General features: G+C 40.0%; 1 protein-coding gene across 1 annotated transcript in view; it reads right to left on the reverse strand.

The window, feature by feature from the left end:
• STK17A (serine/threonine kinase 17a) overlaps positions 1-22,422 on the reverse strand; it is a 49,344-nt gene that overhangs the window by 10,993 nt on the left and 15,929 nt on the right. Inside the window, exons 2-3 of the mRNA XM_045007583.1 lie at positions 20,511-20,723; positions 5,191-5,335 (exon numbers count right to left, since the gene is read on the reverse strand). Of these exons, the coding sequence (XP_044863518.1) occupies positions 5,191-5,335; positions 20,511-20,723 (358 nt within the window). The remainder of the gene's footprint in view (positions 1-5,190; positions 5,336-20,510; positions 20,724-22,422) is intronic.

The following is a 22,422-nucleotide window of genomic DNA, read 5'->3' on the forward strand; positions in this document are numbered from 1 at the left end:
TTATCCAACATAAACGGACTGGGGTGCAGGGGAGAGGGAGTGAAAGAACTTCAGCCTAAACCTATGCATCAACTCCAGATTAAAATAAAAACAGTACAGCAATGTTGTGATGCTTGATTCTACGTTTGTGATCCAATTTACTTACTCTCGTTTCAAGTCAATAAAATCAAACAGCATCATTGCATTTTGCTTTTTTTAAAAAGGCCGAAAACCTCTACTGAAGTCAGAATATGACAACTACTCAGTGGGACAAGAGGGAAATGTGGCAACTCTGAACCCATGATAAGCCAACTCAAAGTTAGACTTTTCTACAGTGTAAAATGCAACAGCATTTATTCTCACAGTGGAAGTATATTTACACTATCTCTAATCTACAAATGACTAACAATAACAGTCACATATAGACAACTGCTTTGATTTAATTCTTTTGGATGTAGTCTGACCTAGTGTGGAGGTGTCAACCACCACAAAAAGCTGGATAGATCTTTCTAAAGCTCTTTGTTTGGTCCACACAAAAGAAATGAAACTAGTGTTAGAATAAGGAAAACATTTTAGGCCAGATTCATTAACCCTTTGGCCATCGGAGTTAGACACATTGCTTGCCAAATAAGTTCTGTGCAAGCAAGTCTCCCAAATGCCAACATAAATGAGTAATACTTAATAAATCTCAGAGTGTTTTAAATTACTGGATAAACTTATTGTTCCCACTTTTGAGATGAAGGAAGAGAGAGTTCAAAGGCACGTGGTAATCAAGAGCAGAGCTGTGAACGGAACTCAAGTTTGATTTCCAGATCTGTACCTTGTAAAATGGACTATCCTGCATGCCCTTAGGAAACCAATGCAATCCAAAGGAAAAGGTGTCAATGGATCGTCACACACACTGCCTTGCTAGGTTAAAAGCCAACCTAGAGCTCATTGGCCAATATTATGAAATTAGACATTATTGGGCTCTCCAAAAAAGGAGTCAGAAATTGGTCTTTCCCCCCATCAAAGACTTGACTTAGACTGTAAAAAGGATCCATGTTAGTAAGACTTCATTACTTTCACAAAATATGCTAAAGAGGAGTTTACTAGAAGCATATTAGAAGATTAAAATTCAAATACACTTATAAGTTAATTTTGTGATGCATTCTTGCTTTTTGTTTATCTACTCACTAATCCGCCTGTGGCCCTAGGCCACACATTTGAGCTGCCATTCACAGGGTCCTGGGTTGGAACCCAATGGAGCAGGGAGGGCCCACGTTCCCCTATTGCTGGCCCCACAGACTCTCGCCATTGGGCCACACTATGGGTTCAGACGTACAACCCCCATCGTGGTGTTACATAATTTGTCACATTATGACATAACAAATTGTATTGTGTATGGCCAATCATCATGCTTACACATGCAAAAATAACAGAGGGATTGTTATCTTGTGTAAATATACTCCCATGATCAGTCCTTATGAGTCTTATAAAACTCTAAAAACAAGATAGATCAGAGAGGAAACTGTTTCTTTAAGTTGTTGCTGATTACTAGAAGTATCCAGTGAATGACTGTTGGGACAGATGACTTATTTTATATTTGGGATTAGAGTTTTGAGTTAATGGACTGTAGACGAAAAACACAAACCCAAAGATTAACTGAATAAAGGTTTAGAAAGAAAATCAGATTGGCCAAGATCAAACAGCCCTATGGCCGCATCTCTGATAGTAAATATTGTGAGACATCTACTTAAACTGATAAACTAGTTTTCTGGATGGTGTTGTGCGTTCAATGTTGTTCAGTTTAAGACTTAAATCTGCTGGTAGCATTACTTACAAAATGCAGCAAGGTATAGATAAACAAGATCAGCAGCAACAGAATATAGCAGAAAAATTAATATTCAGCATTCGCAAACCATCAGCAGACGTTTACACTAGAGATTTTTAAAGTATTCTTATGCTGCTGCTTCACTTAGATATAAACAATTAGACAAGTCTCAAAAGTTCCAGTTCACTTGGGTTCGATTTACATGGTGCTCACCCCCATTTGGGGGTGGGGCTGTTGTGGGGCCAGGAGCAGTGGAGATTGTGGCAAGGGGAAGAGAACGATTTCGAAAGGGAGCAGCTAAAGAAGTGCTCCACATGACCTCTCCCCTTTGTTCCCCACCATTCCTTCACCCTCGCTGTTTGAAGGCTGGTCTTCTCCACCTCCCCTCCCACACTTCCTTGTGCCACAGGGTATGGGGAGGTCATCTGGGCCAGATTCTAGGGAGCATCCTGCCCACTTCCATGGGGGGGGAGGGGGATGGAGTGGGATCAGGTGATTGGCTCCCATCTGGTGGATGATACAGTTTGCTACTTGGGTAAGGTAGCCATTGTCTGCTCCCTTTTCAGCTCCACCTTTTCCACACTTAAACTGGTCTGCTGGATTTCCTATGATGCTGGGGACTAGGCTGTTCACCAGTTTTGCGGTCTGAAAGCATATTTTCCCATATGGCAAAAATGGCAGATTGCCAAATGACTTTTTCCACCTTCCATCCAGCATCTGATTTGGGATTTAAATTACAACTGCTGTAACTATGGCAGGTTCCAGTGCAGCTGGTGGTGAGAAAGCCTAAAGTAACCCAGTAGCTGCTTGGGATTTGGGGCTGGGCAGTCACATTGCATGGTAATTTTGTATGCCTCTGTCATGCACAGCCTGTGACTCCTCATCTCAACCACTCTACTTCTGGCATGGAAGAGAGGAAGTGGGTCAGGCTCAGGCATCCAGCAGGGTCCCTTGACTGGGCTGAGGACTTAGAGGGCACTGGTTCCAGTTGAGACCCACACTGGAACAAATGTACCAGCCAGTTTGAGGTGGTTATGCCAGTTAGGCAATAAATAAGATGCAGGCTCCACCTTTAACCACATTACGTGGCCTCACTGTTTCTGCATCCACGTCACTGAGATCAGGTCATCAAATTTCCTTTGCTTTAAAAGATTTCAAAACTTAGTATGTGTGACAGCCTGTACACCCCTATGTTCAATCCTTTTACAAGATTATGATAAATTTCATACAAAGTATGCCTTGTTAGGAATAATCAGAACATTCATAATTTACCGATCATTATTGTTCTGGTAAAATATGTGTGGCAACATTGTATGCAAAGTTAAAGTTATTCTACTGTAGGATATTACTAAAAACATGTTCTGAGTCTGGAGAAGAGAGTCTCAAACCAGTTCCCCAGAGACAAAAGGTTAGGCAACACATCAGCCAGGTGTCAACAAAATCAAAATATCAGCGGGTAGCCGTGTTAGTCTGTATCCAGAAAAAACAACAAGGAGTCTGGTGGCACCTTAAAGACTAACAGATTTATTTGGGCATAAGCTTTTGTGGGTAAAAAACCAGCATCTGAAAAAGTGAGGGTTTTTACCCACAAAAGCTTATGCCCAAATAAATCTGTTAGTCTTTAAGGTGCCACCGGACTCCTTGTTGTTTTTTAACAAAATCAAATGTATTATTTTCTGTTAGGAATTTAAAAGAGCATGGTACTCATTCAAGGTGTATGCCAGGACAGATTCTTTGTCTGACATGGCAAGATCTCTTGGACCCAACAATATCCTTGACTAACCTTCTCATGAGTTCTCATGCTCCCCTGTCATTTTTGGCTGCTATCCCCAGAACAAATTATATCAGATTTTGCTGTACAGTAGACAAGTTAAGCCTATCAGAATGCATAATATATAAATGCAGGTAACTAGGCTACTTCTGGGTAGGCTGGAAGTAGTTTTATAGTAGTTCTACATTCGGATTTGCCAAGTAGTTGCATTTACAGTCTTCATTTTATCATTCTGTACTTAAAGATTATATTGCTCAACAACCACAACAATCTCAATAAAACCAGACAAGTAACTATGGTATTTATTTTGAAAAACAAAAACAAAAAACACTTTCCATCATTGAAAAATGAATTCCATCATTAAAAATTGTGCAGAAAACTCAAAAAATTCTCAGTTAAGACTCCCACAAAAATAAGTCTTATAAATAGGTAGCACCAGACTATATAGTAATGCAAAATGATACTACCTATGCAGAAAAAGTAACAGCTTATAATTGCCATGGGAACCATAAATGAGTTTCCTGACCAAAGAAACCTAATCTCAGTCAAGGTTTTATCACATGGTTGAACTATTCAACCTGAAGTCAGCCTTAGCCAGTAGTTACTACAGTTTACACACCTCTACCCTGATAGAACATGACCCGATATAACACGAATTTGGATATAATGCAGTAAAGTTGCACTCCGGGGGGAGCGGGACAGCGTACTCCGGCAGATCAAAGCAAGTTTGATATAACACAGTTTCACCTATAACGCGATAAGATTTTTTGGCTCCTGAGGACAGCATTATATCAGGGTAGAGGTGTACTTCAATCTCTGCTTAATGAATGGCAACAGTTGGCAAATGTTGACTTAAGTGGCTTTTGAAGTTTTTTAAAATACTAATTTGTCAAATGCAGTATCATAATGCAATGCATCAGTCCATATGCATCCAAGTACAGCTGCTTAGCAGCCTTTTGTGAGCACTTAATAGTAGAATGGTAAATTTATTTTCAGTGAAGTTACAGCATGCTGTGTTCAACTAGTTTTTAACTATCTCTTAACCAATTTTTTCCAAATTTCACAAAGCACAAACTGTCACCCAGGTCTCTCTAAATGCTAATTTACTTTTAAAAAATGTTACTAGAGCACGAAAAGATACTTAAATTCCACTTTAATGAGAGAAGACTGCATGAAGCTTAGTTTTGTTTTTAACAACAAGACAGAAACTTCATCCGTTTGGTTGCGTAACATATTAGCAATTTTAGGTCCATATTTCATAAACACGTAACTTTCAGAAAGTTATGTAAGGCAAAAGGTGAATTTTGTGCTTTGGGAAGTACATAGACGTATATACACTTTGTTTTTATTTATAAATTAGCATTAGTAAGGCATCATAGCACTGAGTCAGCATATATTAAGAAGTAACTATGGATATGTCTACATTGCAATCAAAGGCCTGTGTCACCTGTCTTGGGCTCATAGGGCTCAGACTGCATGGCTATAAAACTGCAGTGTAGACATTTGGGCTCAGGCTGGACCTTGGGCTCTGGGATCCTCATGCAAGCCCAAGTCAGCTGACCCGGGCCAGCCACAGGTGTTTTATTGCAGGGTGGACATACTCAATGAGACAAGTAAACACGCTTACCTTCAAGTCAAGATGTACCACATTATTTCTGTGTAAAAATGAAACTCCTTCTAAAATTTGCCTCATAAGCCTCTTAACATCTTTTTCTTTGAAGGCTTCTTCCCTTTCAGCCACACACTGGTCAAAGATTTCACCTCCAGCAGCACTATGGAAGAAAAAAATCTATTTTAATTTCAAAAGAAATGACACTGTCGAAATCTTCATTCTATTCTGGTTATGGTACTATTTACTGTTCTTTAGAATGAATGACTTTTACACATCAGCCTTACGAAGTTCTGCTTACCTAAAGCAAGCAATTTTGGCAAGCAAATTCTCTCAATATCATGGTATCTCTCAATATCAACAGCATGCTCACTATAGTGTCTGAGCATTTAAAGATGGCAAGAGTGAGTGAATGAATTTTGTACATAGGCTCAAATTTTCCCTGATAATTACATATTGATACATCAGTAAAAATGTCAAGTGTTTACAAATCCTTAATACCATATATTTCTAGTGTTCTCAGTGTAATAGCAATGGAACTCAAGAAGAAGGAATTACTGTTCTACAACACTGTTCTTCTACTCATTGACATTTTCTATGCTTTTTTCCTGTAAAAAAATCTTTATGCACAACTGGACTGAGCAATCTGGAATGCCAGTGATGCACCAGGCTCAAGATATACTCAAGAGCTAGCTCTTGTCAAACTAGCATGCTAAAAATAGAATACTGCTGCAGCAGTGCAAATAGCAATGAGTGTCTATCAGAGATGCTAGATACGTACACAGGGCAGCTAGCCCTTCTGGCTGCTTGTGCTCCCACAGCTACATTCTAGTTTTAGCGAGCTAGCTCTTGAATATGTCTTCTCAAGCTAAGAATCTCACACCCCCAAGCTTGAAGTGTAGACATACCCTTTGAAGTGCACCATTTCCTTTCCTTTCATCAGCACCATCCATAAGACCACTCTTTAGAAAATTACTTCTTTGCTTTGCAGAAGATTAAAGGCCTAGGCCAACTTCCTTTTGAAGTCAATACAGAGGCTTCTGTTACTTCAGTGGGAGATGGATTGGGCCTTTACACATAAGGAACTGATCAGTCCTAATGCCTTCCCTGGAAAGTCTTGATGGCACATCTCTAGGTCACCTGTAGTGATGGGCTCAAATACACTATGTCCACCAGTTTCTCAACTGTTGAGTACTTACATGTTAAGACTAAGAAACATCAAAAATGCCTTCTACCTCAGACTTCTGAGATGAAGACTGATTGTACCAAGGGCACCAGAGCACTCAACAAATAGCTGCATCAGTGGGAATACAAATGGCATGATTAGTAATCTACACTCTTGCACCTTCCCGATGTTTTGTTATTTGCAGAAGAGAAGGTATGAGGGGAATGAAGAGAATTATACCACTTTCTGAGAACTGCCTTTGGAGCCTAGGCTTTCCTTACGTTTTGAGGACCGTATATACCAAACTACAAACATCCTGAGTCAAAGTTGCAGAACTACTACATATTTTTCATAATATCTGGACTTCCAACATTTTGCCAACACTAGAAGGATCTGATGGAATAAACTATGGCTATGGCTGAATTTTAGTGGGATTATAGGTTAAAAATATTCAAAGGTTGACAAAGGTTACAAACCCAGAAACTCATTTATTATTGAAACAAATCAAAAGACAGAAAAATGTATTGGGGAATAAAGCAAGAAAGGTCAGGTTACTTGGCTGTCTTGCAGCAGAGTAAGCACACTGCAGTAGAAAAGTCAGCTCCATCTGCTGTGATGTTTGGGAAAGATCTCTGATTTACTGCAAGTCCTCCCCGAATGGACTTGACCCCTGAATAGTCACTGAGGGGCATGCCCACTATAAGGGGAGTAAGTTTTCAATTGCTACAAATTTTCTTTGGTTATAGAGCTGCTTCCCCTCCCCCCCACCTTTTTAAGAATTGGTAGAAATAAGGTACAAACAAGCAAACTATGTTAACAAAAAAATGTTATGAGTGCAACCATATGGACAAAAACATTTGAAATCCGATTTTGCTTGTGCAGATCAGTACCTCAGAGGTTCAGCTAGGCATGTAAGCGAGGTTACAAATTTATTTTAAAACACATTTTAAATTATCAGTATTTTCATGTAAAGATGCAGTTCAAGACTCCAGCTAAAATTTGTGCTTCAGATACATTTTTGAACACTGAGCCCTCCTGCTTCCTAATACTTTTTAAAAGTTGAACACAATGGAAGTTAGGCACCTACGTGCTTTTGAAAAAATCACACTAAGTACCTATTTGCATCTTTAGGTCCCTAAATACTTGTTCAAATCTGTCCTTTAGTATCTGACGAAAACCTAATGTGCTGGGATTTTCTCTTATAATTTGGACACGCTATATAATTTCAGAAGTCTTATAAAAGAGCAGTTGCAAATATGAAGCAGAAATGTTTTCAAAATTCACACAAAGCTTTTCTTGAATACTAATTTTTGCTCTTTAGAGGACAGAAAGAGGACAACTTCCTTCCAGGCAATTCACTCTCTGAATATGGTGGTGACATATTTGGATAGAATTTAAAACACTCTGATGTGTTGTTGAATAAAATAACTAGTGACCCTTTACAGAAATACAAGAGGGGAAATTTTTGCAAGACTGTTTTGTGTTTCATTATGGCACAGTGAGCATAACGATGCCCTTAAGCAAAAACAGTCTGCTAGCCATGAGCCAACTCAGTCACAAGTCATTAGAAGTACAATGTCATAATGAACTCCAACAAAAGTCTACTGACTATTCATGCCAAGCTGTGCCAACTGCACTGCAGTACATTGTTTTATGTATTTCCTAGCTAGACTGCAGTTCAGTTTTTTGGAAGCAAAAACAATAGTATGCTTAAAATAAATTTACAGCAATGTCAGATTATTATCATAGCTAATTTATAACATCACACAATTTGCACATACATATATCTATAATGAATTCATTATAGATCGCCTAAATAAAAATAAAGTTGCTTGAATCCAGCATTAACATTTACCCATTCTTACTTCCAACAAGAAAGTTTCCTTTTCTTTTCCTACAATTTAAGTAGGCCACACAAAGCTGAGAAATCCATGCATGGTTCTCAGTAGGTATATGTGCGTATACTTCAAAAGTCAAATGGTCTAAACACACAGGACGACTTATATAGACACTGCTGAGATATGGAAGCAAATGGGGACATCTTGTATATCCTATTTTTGGTGGTGGGGGAGGAGATAAGTCTTTTTGCTTTGTTTCAGATTGACAGTATAACCTTTTCACTGTCTTTAACAAATAAATGTTCCAGGAGACAGACAGACAGACATGTTTTTGGGGGAGGGGGGGCGTTTGGTTTCACTAGGTAAGACGTTTTTACACTCAGACTTTAAAGCACTATTTAAAGCAAGACCCCGCCCCCCAAGGATAAAGCGTACTCAGTTCCTAACTATAAACATGGTGTAACCCCAGGTCTACACTATAGATATGGTGTAACCCCATAAGTTGGTTTATTTAGACAGGTAGTTATTCTCCTATGTAAAATGGCTCTATTGGTACAAAACAGTGCAAGTCATTGTTTCAAAGCAGTAAAGTGAAGTAGAATTAACAAGATCACAATATCATTACTTAAAGAAGCACTGATGGATTTACACCTTATTTTGCAATATTAAGTCCACTCAATGTTGGTAAAAATAATTAAGAACAGTACCATATACCCAATTAACATACAGAAATGTTTATCACAACAACATTTACTCTTCAAGAACCTAAATGTCTTTTAAATTGCAGCTTGTTGAATGAAGAGTCATTATGGAATTACAGTTTTGGGAGCTTCTCCCAACCCCCTCATCTACCTCCACAAGAAACGCTCATGGGAAAACAAAGCAGTGTAGCAAAATCTACTGGTGTTATACATACAATTTAAATAGAGTAAAAAAAAGAGTAACGAGCACAAGTTTTGGATGCTTATGTCTTCAACACCACACCTGTAATCTAACTAACAGGCTCAGAGGAAGTACAACAACTCAAGAGGCGAGTCTTTCAAAACGTTAATGCTATAGCAGTTGGAGTCACTTGCCTCTACTATGCTGCCTTGTTTATGAAAGCAAGTACCAAGCAGTACTTTTTCTGAATTTTCAAATCTTATTGCTAATCATTACTAAAATGTAAATATGTAGTCAGTTTAACAGAGAGAAATGAAGAACTAAACATTTAAAGGTATCACTGATTGTGGCTACAAATTAAAAACATTTTTGCCTTTAAACTCAGCCAAGGAATGTGCTTACTTTTCCGCCCACCACATTTTAACAGTGTACTATATCAGATTTTAATAAAATTTACAATAATGTAAAAAAGGGACTAAACTCATTTCCTAACTCACAATACACTGAGATCTTGTGTTTAATCTATCCCATCAGAAAAAGACTGAATTAATAAAATATGCCTCAATGTACTCAGAAAGTTAAACTCCTCTGGTTTTTTGCACAAGAGAGAGTAAAGGCAATGCAAGATTACAGGGCAATCCACTAAGAAATGCTTGGCCTCAAGTCTACAAATTTAGGGAACATCAATGCAAGTATCCCACCCTGGGTGAGGTTGCAAAGGAGGAGATAGTCTGTAAGATGCAAAGGATCCAGAAGAAGCTTTAACAGACCAAATGCCACCTTTAATTTAACTTGGAAGGTAACTGGAAACCCATGTTGTTTCTAGAACGCACGAGTCTGTGCTCCATGAGCCTCGCATCACTTAGCATATGTCTCTACAAAAACACTCACTGTGCAACAAGCTTGGCTGTAAATCTATAGTGCTCCAGCATGCCATCCACTAAATGTCCATGTGGACCCTGCTGCTGCTCACTAAAAGTCTGAAACAGCCATAGAGCACTTCAGAATTTTTGGTACAGAGCAGCAGGGTCCACATCGACAGTGCGCAGCATGGTGGAATGCTGTAGATTTGCTGAGCAATAAGTGCTTGAGACAGACCCTTAGAAGTAAGCAGGCAACTGCATGCTATGCTAGCTAAATTTACTGAGTGTTCCTTAGGTGTAACCTCATACAGCACACTGCAGTAGTCTGGAGATTATGGAGCCAAGTACATAATTGGGGGAAGTCTGTATCTGATGAGATGGCATAAGGAAAGAAAGCATTCAGGGATATCCAGAATCAGCCAAGAATACAACATGACCTCAAGATTGCAAAAAACCCTTAGTTTAAATAGACATGGGGTTCTCAAACTGGGGGTCAGGACCCCTAAGGGAGTCACAAGGTTATTTCATGGGGGGTCGCAAGCTGTCAGCCTCCACCCCAAACCCCGCTTTGCCTCCAGCATTTATAATGGTGTTAAACATATTAAAAAGTGTTTTTCATTTATAAGGGGGGGTCCACACTCAGAGGCTTGCTATGTGAATGGGGTCACCAGTACAGAACTTTGACAAACACTGAAAAGACAATCACAATGCAATTGACAGAAATTATCACTGTCATCTGCTAGTCTCGACTTCATACAAAACAAAGGAATAGAATTTCACCCAGTAATTCATGATCAGTCTCAATCTATGGTTAAACTTGAGTGAGTATCTTCCAGAAAGCAGCGAAGAGTTCTGTAGCACCTTATAGACTAACAAACGTAGTGGAGCATGAGCTTTCGTGACGTGCATCCGACGAAGTGGGTATTCACCCATGAATGCTCATGCTCCAATACGTTTGTTAGTCTATAAGGTGCCACAGAACTCTTTGCTGCTTTTACAGATCCAGACTAACACGGCTACCCCTCTGATATTATCTTCCAGAAAGATATCCAATCTTCATTTAAGAGCTTTCAAGAATCGACTACATCTCTAAGTATGATGACCTGCAAAAAGTTGCATCTTATTTCCAATCTGAAATGGTCTTCCATCCATTAGATCTTGTTCTGCCAATAAAGAAGTCATGCATCACTTCTGTTACTTCCCACAGCCCACCAACACATTTTATCCAGTCAGAGCTTCAACCAGCTATGTCAGCAGGGGCAAAAATCTGAAAGATCACAGTATCCAGGTCCAAAGAAATAGATGGAAAACAATTTCATCAGTATATTGACAGCATCACAATGCGAACCATCTCATTTTGTGTTAGTGGGCTCATACACTCAATTCACAGGAAGGGAGACAAAAGAAGTCTGTTGTACCCTGTCCATCAGAGCCTTGCAGATAACTATCCAATGTAGGTGACCTCTCAGAGAAGAAAAAGTGTGTCATTCCAGAGCAACTCCATCTATCTCTGCCAGTATCCAAACACTCACTTGTGGTCAAGAGTATAAAAAAGGAAGCTAGATCTAATGTTCATCTATTGCCTGAATGAGGCCAGCAGTTTCCATATAAATATCCAGTCATAAAAGCTAGAGTGAAAGAGAGCAAGGAAGTCTGAGGACTCCAGGTATTGCCAGAATTGTCCCACCACAATTTTTCAGTAGTTCCCTCCCCCCTCAAAATAGAGAGATTAGCGAGTTTCTGTTCCTAAAGATGATTTTTGTACCCTCCTACAATCAACAATACAGATAAATGAGATTCACGTAAATGAGATCTAGTCCCATTAATCAATTGGAATCAGATCATCCCTGTCCAGCTGAGCGCCCCCCTTAAGTCTTGTTCTTGCAAAAAAATCTGCAAATCAACTATTTTTCTCCAGGGGAGAAAAGCCCCTGCCAAGACAGAAAACTGCACAGATATGGCCAAGTATCTTCAGTGGCAGGATTGTGGGGCTAGAACTCCATTCTTCCCCATAGCCCAGACCAGACAGTAAGGTTTATTGGCACAACCCCAAGCTCCTGTTTCCTGTCCGATCAGGCATCACCCTAAAGAGAGCTCTTGACCTGGTGTTACAATTTCCCTTTTGGAAGGCAACATTCCAAAATGAATAACTGATCCAATGTCAACAAGATTTTAACAGCTAAGATGGCATACCTCTAAATCGCAGGTCAGCGCACAGAACTCACCAAGTAGCTCCAGAACTTTAGTGAGTAAAGTGAGCCAAAAAAATCAAAGCATATGTCTTGTTTTCCTCCATTCCCTGACACATCTGCCATTACGGATTTTCAGTCTTGATCAATTAAGTAATTTTATTAATGAAATTATGTAAAGAACTCAACTGTGAGGGTAAAGTACTGGATGAGGAAAGTGGCCAGTGGAAGCATGTGATTATGAGAATAAGGCAGAAAAAAAGACTGACTAGTGAAGGAGAAATAGAGCTGAGGAACGGGTTTGCTGAGGTGCAAAATGAAGGAGACATACAAGCAGTAACAGAAGATGGGAAGGCAAGGAAGAAGAGAAGAGTGACTAGTCCTAAAAGAAGAGGGGAAGAGTCAATGGAGGTAGCCAGAGTTTGGAGCCCCAGGAGGATAGAGAATGACTCTAAGAAGAGGACAAGATGACTTGCAGCCAGAATGGGGAAGGCCGGAGAATTACACCAACACCTGGAAAAGACAGGTCTATGTGATTGGGACTCCCTATTAAGAAGGGCAACAAGGCTATCGCCAGAGCTGAAAAGACTTAAGAAAACTGAAGGGTGTGCTGTCTGCCGGAAGCTAAGATATGGAATTTGGATCTGAGGCTGAAGAGGACCTTAATGGGAGTAGGAAAGAATCCACTTATTGTCCTTCACACTGGAATAAGTGATACTGCTAGATTCTCACTGGGATGCATCAGGGAAGATGGCGCCAGGCTGGGGAAGATGCTTAAAGAAATGGAGGCTCAGGTAATCTTCAGTGGCTTTCTATCTGTCCCTAGAGGAGAGCAAAGGCGAGACAAGATTATGATAATCAACAGACTGCTCAGGCAATGGTGCTGTAAGGAGGGCATTGACCATTGGGAGGCATTCACAGACAGAGGACCGTAGGGACAGAAGTAGACTTCTGAGATGAAAATTGGCACAATTGATTAAAAGACCTCTAAACTAGGAATCTGGGAAAGACGGCTGGGAGATGCTCATGTAATCGCCATACCTGATTCTAATGTTGATGGGAGGAAAATCAAGTAAGAGGATACACCTTCCTCTGCAGCGTGGGGCATGGCTCACCCACTGGTTTGAACTAGAGTAAATGGTGTAACTTTAAGTCTTTGAGTCAAGATTAAAGGTCTTCAGTAACTCAGCTAGAGGATAAAGGCCTACTACAGGAGAGTGAGGTTCTGCGCTCTGCGATGTGCAGGTGATTAGACTAGATCAGGGGTCGGCAACCTCTGGCACGTATCTCACCGGGACAGGCCAGTTTGTTTACCTGCCGCGTCGGCAGGTTCGGCTGATCGCGGCTCCCACTGGCACTCCCACGGGTTCGCCGTCCCAGGCCAATGGGGGAGGCAGGAAGCCGTGGCCAGCACATCCCTTGCCTGCGTCGCTTCCCGCCTCCCCCACTGGCCTCAGACAGCGAACCGCGGACAGTGGGAGCCGCCATCAGCCGAACCTGCCAATGCAGCAGGTAAACAAACTGGCCTGGCCCGCCAGGGTGCTTACCCTGGCGAGCCGCGTGCCAGAGGTTGCCGATCCCTGGTCTAGATTATCATGATTAAGGATAAAATTCTGTCACAGATTATTTGAATTTCTAGGACCTCCAGGACTACTTCTAGGGCAGCAGTCCCCAGGCCCACCAGAGCAGCAGCTGGGATTGGGTCATCCTCCCGGCGCTGGAGCAGCAGGGGTCAGCAGGGGTTAAATTAAAGGTGGCATTTGGTCTGTTAAAGCTTCTTCTGGATCCTTTGCATCTTACACACTATCTCCTCCTTTGCAACCTCACGTACAGGAACAACAGCAGGGCTAGAGCAGCTGCAAGCCCCAGCATCGCTCTCTTTGTCCACACACACACGTGATATTTTTAGAAAAAATCAGGGACAGATTACAGGCGTCCATGAGACTATTGAGGGCTTAAAGGGGAGGGGGGGGGGAAATAGCTTTTTAGATACTCCTGCTATTTTTACTAAACAACTAAATTTTGGTCAGGGACCAAATACCAACATCAGGACACTGGTGACTGGCACATTAGTCATATATCAATTCCCATCCCCCAACACACAACCGACATTTCTCTATTCCTGCTGGAAGTAGAAGTGAAAGCCTTATGGAGTAGTTTTCATGTTAGTTGTCAATATTGTTGTAGACTGTATGAAGGTAGAAAAGAACATACAACTTATTTCCATTCTTAAAGTTTTGCATGGATGAAATGTATCCTGCCTCAACCTTAACTGCCACTTCATGTAGTTTGCTAATCAGATAAAGGAGGCAGCATCAGCTACTGCTTAACTTATAGTACCAGTGAAGATATGTTATAGTTCCTCTTCCGCTTGGACTTTCCACTAAGGATGCGGAAGAACATTATGATCCTATTATATTAGAGCAGAGGTTCCCAAACATTTCTTATTGCGTACCCCCTTAGAAATCTAACATCTGCTCGCGTACCCCTACCCGTCTCATTACTGATACTTTGTGTGTTCATCTTAACACTACTTGCCTTTAGCCATCTGTCCATATTTCACTATTTATATTGTGACATATACAACCAAAAAAAACCCTGACTAAGTTCTGAACTCAGTTAGACTGGATAGTTGCTGGACAACTGAACTCACACTGTTTGGTGACTGGAGGTGAGGGCTCTGTACGTCAGCATCTCTGTATATCTGTGTTCTCATTGGTACATCTTGAAGCAAATTAACTACCGTATTTTATATAACAAATTCCCTCAGAATTTTAAAGCTTCGCCTGAGTAGCCTATTAGGAAAATGTAAATAAATAAATAAATAAGTAAAATCCACTGTTGCACAATTTCTCCCACGTACCCCCCAGAGATGTGTCTCATACCCCCAGGGGCAGGCATACCACATTTGGGAACCCCTATATCCAAGGCAACTGTTACCTGGTTTCCTGTATTGGAAATAAAAAAGTCACCTTCTATTGTAGGTAGTACATATTTATTGTAGTAGGTTATTTTTTGCACACAGGAAGTTTTCAGTTCTATGGCAGTATGCCTTGTTTTTAAGTGAAAAAAGTACTGAATTTATTTTCTTCCCACAAATTACATAAGGAGGAAGCTAAATACCATGCTGCATGAGTGTCATACTTATTTTATATTTCTACTGGAGTCCTTGCAAGCACAAGAAAGAAAAAAGGAATCTGCAGTTTCAAATGTTAAATAGCTCTACAAGATACTTTGTAGAAAAGTGGATTTCCTTTTAAGTTTAAAAAATCTTGTACTTTATCTACAAGGGATATTTTATTTACTTTTGACTTCTTTAAAAATAGAGTTAAAAATGTAAGACGGCATTTGAGGCCAGAATTCACAGGTGTGTTTAGGACCAATTATACAAAAATGACATCTTTTATAGTCATGTAACTATCAGTGTCTTAAAACAATGCAAATTTTGTCATTAAACTTTAATGAATTCATAATATCATGCACAGGTTAATATCAAAGAACAGTCTTCATGTGTATTGCACCGCAAAAAGATACAGTCTCATGAATTCATTTTATTCTTCATGAAGTGCTGAGACTGTACTTCATACTACATAAGGCACATATTGACTGTTCTTGGTCTGAGAAGTTTAGTCTAAATACAGCCAACACAACCTAGTATATCAAAAAATATTTTCTATACATTATTTTCTAGAAAATCAGTTGTTTAGAGAGACAGTAACGTGAAGTAGCAGAGATATACCCAGAGGAGCCATATAATTCAGAGTATTGTAATTAGAAAGTTTCATTTCCATACTGACATAACATACAATTGGCATAACATTACTATTTCTGGTACAGCGTAGCCAAACTATTCTGATGTGTAAGCTACACAGTGATTAATCTGAAGCTCCTGACTGGAACTTAATGGCTGCAGTTAAGCCTAGCTGTCACTATCTGTTTGCATGCAGTGTTGTTGCAGCTGTGTTGGTCCCAGGATATTAGAGAGACAAGGTGGGTGAGGTAATATTTTATTGGATCAGCTTCTGTTGGTGAAAGAGACAAGCTTTCGAGCTTACACAGAGCTCTTCATTTGAGAAGACAGAAGGACCCCTTACAATAGTTATAAGGGTAGTCATGTGTCAATGTGTAAACGGATATGATAAACTGGCAGGAGTGACATCCAAGGAAGACATGAGTAGCAATTTGGGGCCAAAGTGAACACAATTTGCTTCAGTTCAACTTTTGTACTAGAAAACTAGATCTGATAGAAGTCAAACTATCCACTGCTAGAATAGCCTTGCTTTCCACGTAAAAAAAGACCCGCAGAGGAGGGAGTGTCAGTTTACTTTGTACCCATTGGTAGAAGATCCCACATGGAAATATGAAAACGGTATACCATTATTTCCACTCTGGTGAACCCTATTACTTTTAAACTTGAAACAATATTAGATTTTTCATGCTACATGTTCACAGCTAGCTGCACTAGGTACTTTGTTGGGATCCTCGTGAAAGTTGAAATACTATGCAGCAACAGGTCACACTTTGGCCACCACCATAAAGCAAGTGGACTAGACATTTATATTTATACCACCTCAAATCTATTTTTTCTGGATTAGACAAACTAATTACATCCTATTTAAATCATGTTAGGCATAAATGTGCACCTATGCATCATGTCAACAAGTGCATTATAAATATCTTGATGAAAATAACTAACTTGTTATTTGCGTTAAAAAATGCTGTTGAAAACCACTTAAGGAAGGATGGATTTATAGATATGGACAAAGTCTCCCTCTCCCATCCTTCAAAGACATTGCAAAAGTATTAGTAGATGACAGAGATAGCACTGTTTTTTAGACTATTTCCTAAATATTCTTCCCTCAGAAAACAATTTAAATCACCACTTAATACAAGGATTTATTCATATATATAATACTGTGGATTTTTTTGTATTTACTGCAGTACAAGAGTTTCCTGGTACATGTCTCCCTTTCATCTCTTGTTTCACATATCTGTTACTCATCAATGGGGGAAAGTGTTCTGATTCACATCAGTCCCAATCCGCATATCCGTTGCTTCACTTTTTGTGTGTTTTTTCTGTGGGTGCTTAGCAGCCACCGGCAGCCAGCATCTGACAGTGCCTCCCGTCTGCCACTGGCCCTGTAGGCCGCCAATCAACTCCTTCCCTCCCTCCCAGCGCCTCCTGCACACCGCGAAACAGCTCTTCCCCAGTATGCGGAAGGCACTGGGAGGGAGGGGAAGGAGCAGGGACAGGGCACATTCAGAGGAGGTGGCAGAATTGGGCAGGAAGAGGCAAGGTAGGGCAGGCCATTATTTCTTATCGGGAAAAATTCCCCAGTATCCACCATTTCGGTATCTGTCGCCCTTTTCAAGAATACAACCCCGATGTATACCAGGGACCCCCTGTAGTGTCCAACCACCCCAATTAAGATCGGGGTGCCACATTTTGCTACATGCTGTACAAGAGTGTATAGAGACAGTACTCTGCCCTAAAAAGGGTTTGCAGTCTAAACTGTATGTTTATTAATCCCCTGAATCCAGAAGGTCATAAGTTTACTAACACTCAGACCAGTTTTGTTTCAACATGCCACTGGAACATGCTGACATTAGAAAAGTGTCCAGATATATTTGCTGAAGTCAGTGGAAGTGTGTTTTTCTGGTTTACAATCCTAAATGTGCTTTGTATGTGTAATGAAGTATTAACTCCTCCTATTAAAAACCCAGTAGTTCTGTATTACATGTGTCACAAAAAAACCCAATTGTTTACTTCTGGATTTGGTGTCTAAGTATACATCACATCTCTGTTGGATTCAAATTTTGAAACTAGCTATTTTGTTTAAGTATCACTGGCAATAAGCTAAATACAGACACCATTCCAGTTTTCTATACCTCACTCAATTACAATCCATAGACAATCTACATACTGTAGTGCAAGTAAAGAGTTGACATTTTTTAGAAAATATCTATTATAATGAGATTCTACAGCAGAACCTCAGAATTACGAACATTTTGGGAATGGAGGTTAACTCTGAAATGTTCATAATTCTGAACAAAACACGGTTGTTCTTTCAAAAGTTTACAACTGAACATTGACTTAATACAGATTTGACACTTTACTATGCAGTAGAAAAATGCTACTTTACCTTTTTTTAGTAGTTTATGTTTAACACAGTACTGTACTGTATGTATTTGCTTTTTTTGGTCTCCGTTGGTGCCTGATTGCATACTTCTGATTGCAAATGAGATGTCTGGTTAACTACTCAGTTCATAACTGGTGTTCGTAACTCTGAGGTTCTACTGTAGGGTACTATTTATTTTAAAAACAAATCCCTATTAATCTTCTACAGCCTCTCTTCCATTTAATTGGGCTTCTCAGATGTATGGGGATGGGTAAGTGTAAGGTCCTGAACACAATTTCATATAATCTACATTCTAGCCTATGAGAACAAGAATCTGAGAAACGTGAACACCAGGCTTCTCACCAAGGCAGGCAATGAGTTATACTAATAACAGATAAACGTAAATGGCTTCTGAACTGCCAGCACCATAACTATTCTCTCCTAGTCATTTAACGAACATTTAGAGGCACAAGAGGCTTGGGAGAAACCATAACTCTTGCAGTTTAGCCGCAACAAGTATTTATTTCATCACCTTTTTGGCAGTGATCTATGGACATTTTAACATAATTAAAGACTCAGGACTAAAAAGGCTCCAGCCACTGCAGATTCATCTTGTGAAACTTTGGTTTTTATTTTATTTTTTTTTGTGGGGAGGGGAGAGAAGTGGAAAAAAGGGAAGAAGAATGGGCAGATGAAAGGAGTCTCAAGTTACTCAGACTGGTCTGATCCTGAACTTCCCCGCCCACACTTCTGATAGGTTCTCTCTCAATAGGGTACTGTTGAAACCCAGACTTTTGTTCCTGCCAGACAAGCCATCTTAAAAAATTGTTGAAGCAGCTGCTCTCACTTTTGCCCAGAAAGCTAAAGACTAGAAGTTGTCTTGAGCGTCAAGGTGACAAGAGTCATTTTAAAGAATTCTTATGTTTGAAACTGCTTGATCTAGTGTTTAAGAAGATAAGGAGCTAGAACTGTCTGACAGAAGAAGTAAAATTTTGACTGAACTGCCAGACCACAAATTATTTAGCTAGCATTGGTTCAGCTAGAATAAGCCTACTGGAAGAGCATAAACAGAAGGCATTTTTATTATTTGTACTAAAGTAGCCGATGGAGAATTTAATGGAGATTTAGACTCTGTTTTGCTAAGTGGGGTATATACATGTAGTAACAGCCCCAGCATTGAGGGGTTTACAGTCTAAACAGATAAAATTTCTAGGGAGCACGGGGAGAACACATATTTTACCCCCAATTTACAGAAAGGGAAACTAAGGCTCAGAGAAATTGTGTGACATTAGGAAAGTCACTTGAAGTCTGTAGCAGGGCAGGAAATTGAATCCAGATCTCAGAGTCCCAGCCTAGGGCCTTAACCACAAAACCTGCCTTCTATTCTGGTGCACAGGAAAAAACAAACAGTCTTATTAGCAGAACAATCCAGTGCAGAAGACACACTACAAATAGGACATCAGCAATATCTGTTCCAATAGGAGGGCTTCAAGATGCCATGTATCTTCAGTGGCAGAATACAAACTGGAAGCTGTAGTTGAAGCACAGTGCCATTGCTAACTTCTTCCTTCAGACTAGCTTTTAGTTCAGTCTGACTAGCAAGAAAGAGGCAGAGACTCCAAATGGATTTGCAGATCCAATGAATAAATCTTTTCTGTAAGAGGTTCATATTTCCACTTGACAGAGAAAAATAATTGAAGTTTCAGCTCTCTCTAGGATCCTGTCTGCAATAATGCTGTAAGGCAGTGGTTAAAAGTACATCGCTATAAGCAGGGGCACTCAATGGCAGCTGTCAGCACAGGGAAAAATGCAGGCACATGTCTGGAACCTTCCACCCCAATTTCTACCAGGAGAGAGAATCTACTGTCTTGTGTCTTCACATGATATTCATTTTTCTAATGAAATAATGTATATCATGACCACACAGCTAAAAGTATATTACAAACAGGGTAACCTATTACAAATAAATTATAAATTCAACTAGGTTAGGGAAATTGATATAGTCCACAATAGTCACTTGATCCCACAAACTACTTGAGATTCCTGATTCATCATTCTTTCGTCCAGATCCAAAAAACAGGTGATTATAGCAACTCAGCAGGGAAATATCAGTTTTCAAAATTCTTGTCTTTTGGGTGCACATTATTTAGATTTTTCACTTTCAGCAAATAATTCAGGAAATTAGTGTGGGAATATGTCTCTTACACACACACACACACACACACACACACACACACACGGGAAAAAAGTGTAAGATCCCACAATATGAGATTAGTACTTACTATTCCAGAACTAAGATCATCTCTGTTGCAGTCTCATAAACTTCATGTAAATTAATGACCCAAAGGTTGCGTTGTGCCAACTCAAGAACAGCTATCTCATGGATTATTTCCATTCGACAGTCTTGGCCCTTTCTTCTTTTTCGCATGAATTTGGCTGCAAACTCCTTTTCTGTATCTTTCTTGACACACTTCTTCACCACTGCAAACTTCCCTCTGGAATTAAAGCAAAATATTAAATCAGATGGATGATCCTTAATTTAAGGATTAAAATCACTAGTCAAATTTTAGATATTTTAGAAAACTCAAAAGAAACTACAGTGGGAACATTTACAATATGTTCAAAATGTAGAGTTTTTACCCTGTATCAGTGATATTCCCTACATTTAAAACAGGGGATACTGCTGGAACTAGTAACACCTCAAACTGGAATATATTTTAAGTTTATTAACTGTACCATATTGTATCCACAAAAATTTAGCCCTTCAGTAGAAAAAAAATCCATCAATTTCAGGAAATGAAGGTTACTTATTTGTAACCAGAGTTCTTCAAGATGGTTCTGCATATTCCACTTATACGTAGTGTGCCGCACAAAGATGCTTAACGGGGAGAACCATCTCCAAGCAGTGTCTGCTAAAGTGCTTGTGCTCTTAGTCCCCTCCCCAAACCCAGCATCCCTGAATGTTCTGAAGCAAGGCTATATAAGGAGGCACAGTGCCCTCTACCACTTCATCTCTTTCCACCACCAAGCCAGAAATACAGAACAAAAAGATGGGGGAGAGGGGACGTATGAGTATGCAGAGCAAGCTCAAAGAACACTGAACTGACCTTAATTTCTGCTTTGAGTAGTTCTGCATATTCCCACTTATGAGTAGTTTGATAAGTAATGCTGAAAACAGCCTGGAGGAACCAGAGCCTGAATTTAATAGAAACTGAAAAACTACTCTATCAAATCTAGCATCAGCCCCTGAAGCAGAGGTGCGCAACAATTTTTGCTGGAGGGGGGGCCACTCCACAAATTCTGGTAAGTCGTCACAGGCCGCATATTTCTATGGTATTAACGGAGTGAGCACCCCCATTTGTTGTTTGAACAACCTTCCCATGTATGTGAGGGAGGAACAACGTGAGGGCCAAAGTTTCTCTTAACTCCAACATGTTTATGTGCAAGCCCCTCTACTAAGAAACCCAGTGATCTTCAAACTGTATGATGATACAGACGTGCCTATCCCCCCAACCATTGTTTGACACATCTGAAGTTACCCTCACTGATGGCGAAGGGGGACTGAACTGGAAGTCTCTGAGGACATTAGCTCTGAATCCCTACCACATCAGCGAGTCCGGAACATTTCAAGAAATGTTGACTAACGTTTGCAGATGGTCTCAGGTCTCTAGAGCCAAATCTCTATATCCAATGATGCACTGGCCTAATTCCAAGATGCTCAAGGAGATTCACTTAAGTAGTAGCACCCATGAGACTCAGAAAGAAAGTTACTTTGAGTTCTGACATATTTGAAAGTTTAAAATATACTGCACTATTTAAAAAACCTGTCCTGTGGTAAAAAGGCTTTTCTGAGTCCAATATGGCACCTAAGAATAAAATGTTGAGATCAACGGATTCAACTTGACATTCAGTAGTAGTTCCGGGTCTGAAAAAAAAGGGTGATTGTATAAGTGATGTGGCTTAATAGATTTTTGTCAACAGCAGCCTTCAACAGTCAATCATCTGTATGATATAGGTAAACAAAAATACCTTGCTTTCTCAGCTGAGCCACTACCACAGAGAGGCAATTTGTACAATACTCTTGGTGCTGTGGACAGGCAAAATGGGAGCACCTTGTACTGGAAATGGCATCCTGCCACCACAAAACAAAGGTACTTTTGATGACTGTCTGACAGAAATATGAGACTATGCATC

This window comes from Mauremys mutica, chromosome 2 (genome assembly GCF_020497125.1).
Source record: "Mauremys mutica isolate MM-2020 ecotype Southern chromosome 2, ASM2049712v1, whole genome shotgun sequence".
NCBI classification, from domain to species: Eukaryota; Metazoa; Chordata; order Testudines; family Geoemydidae; genus Mauremys; species Mauremys mutica.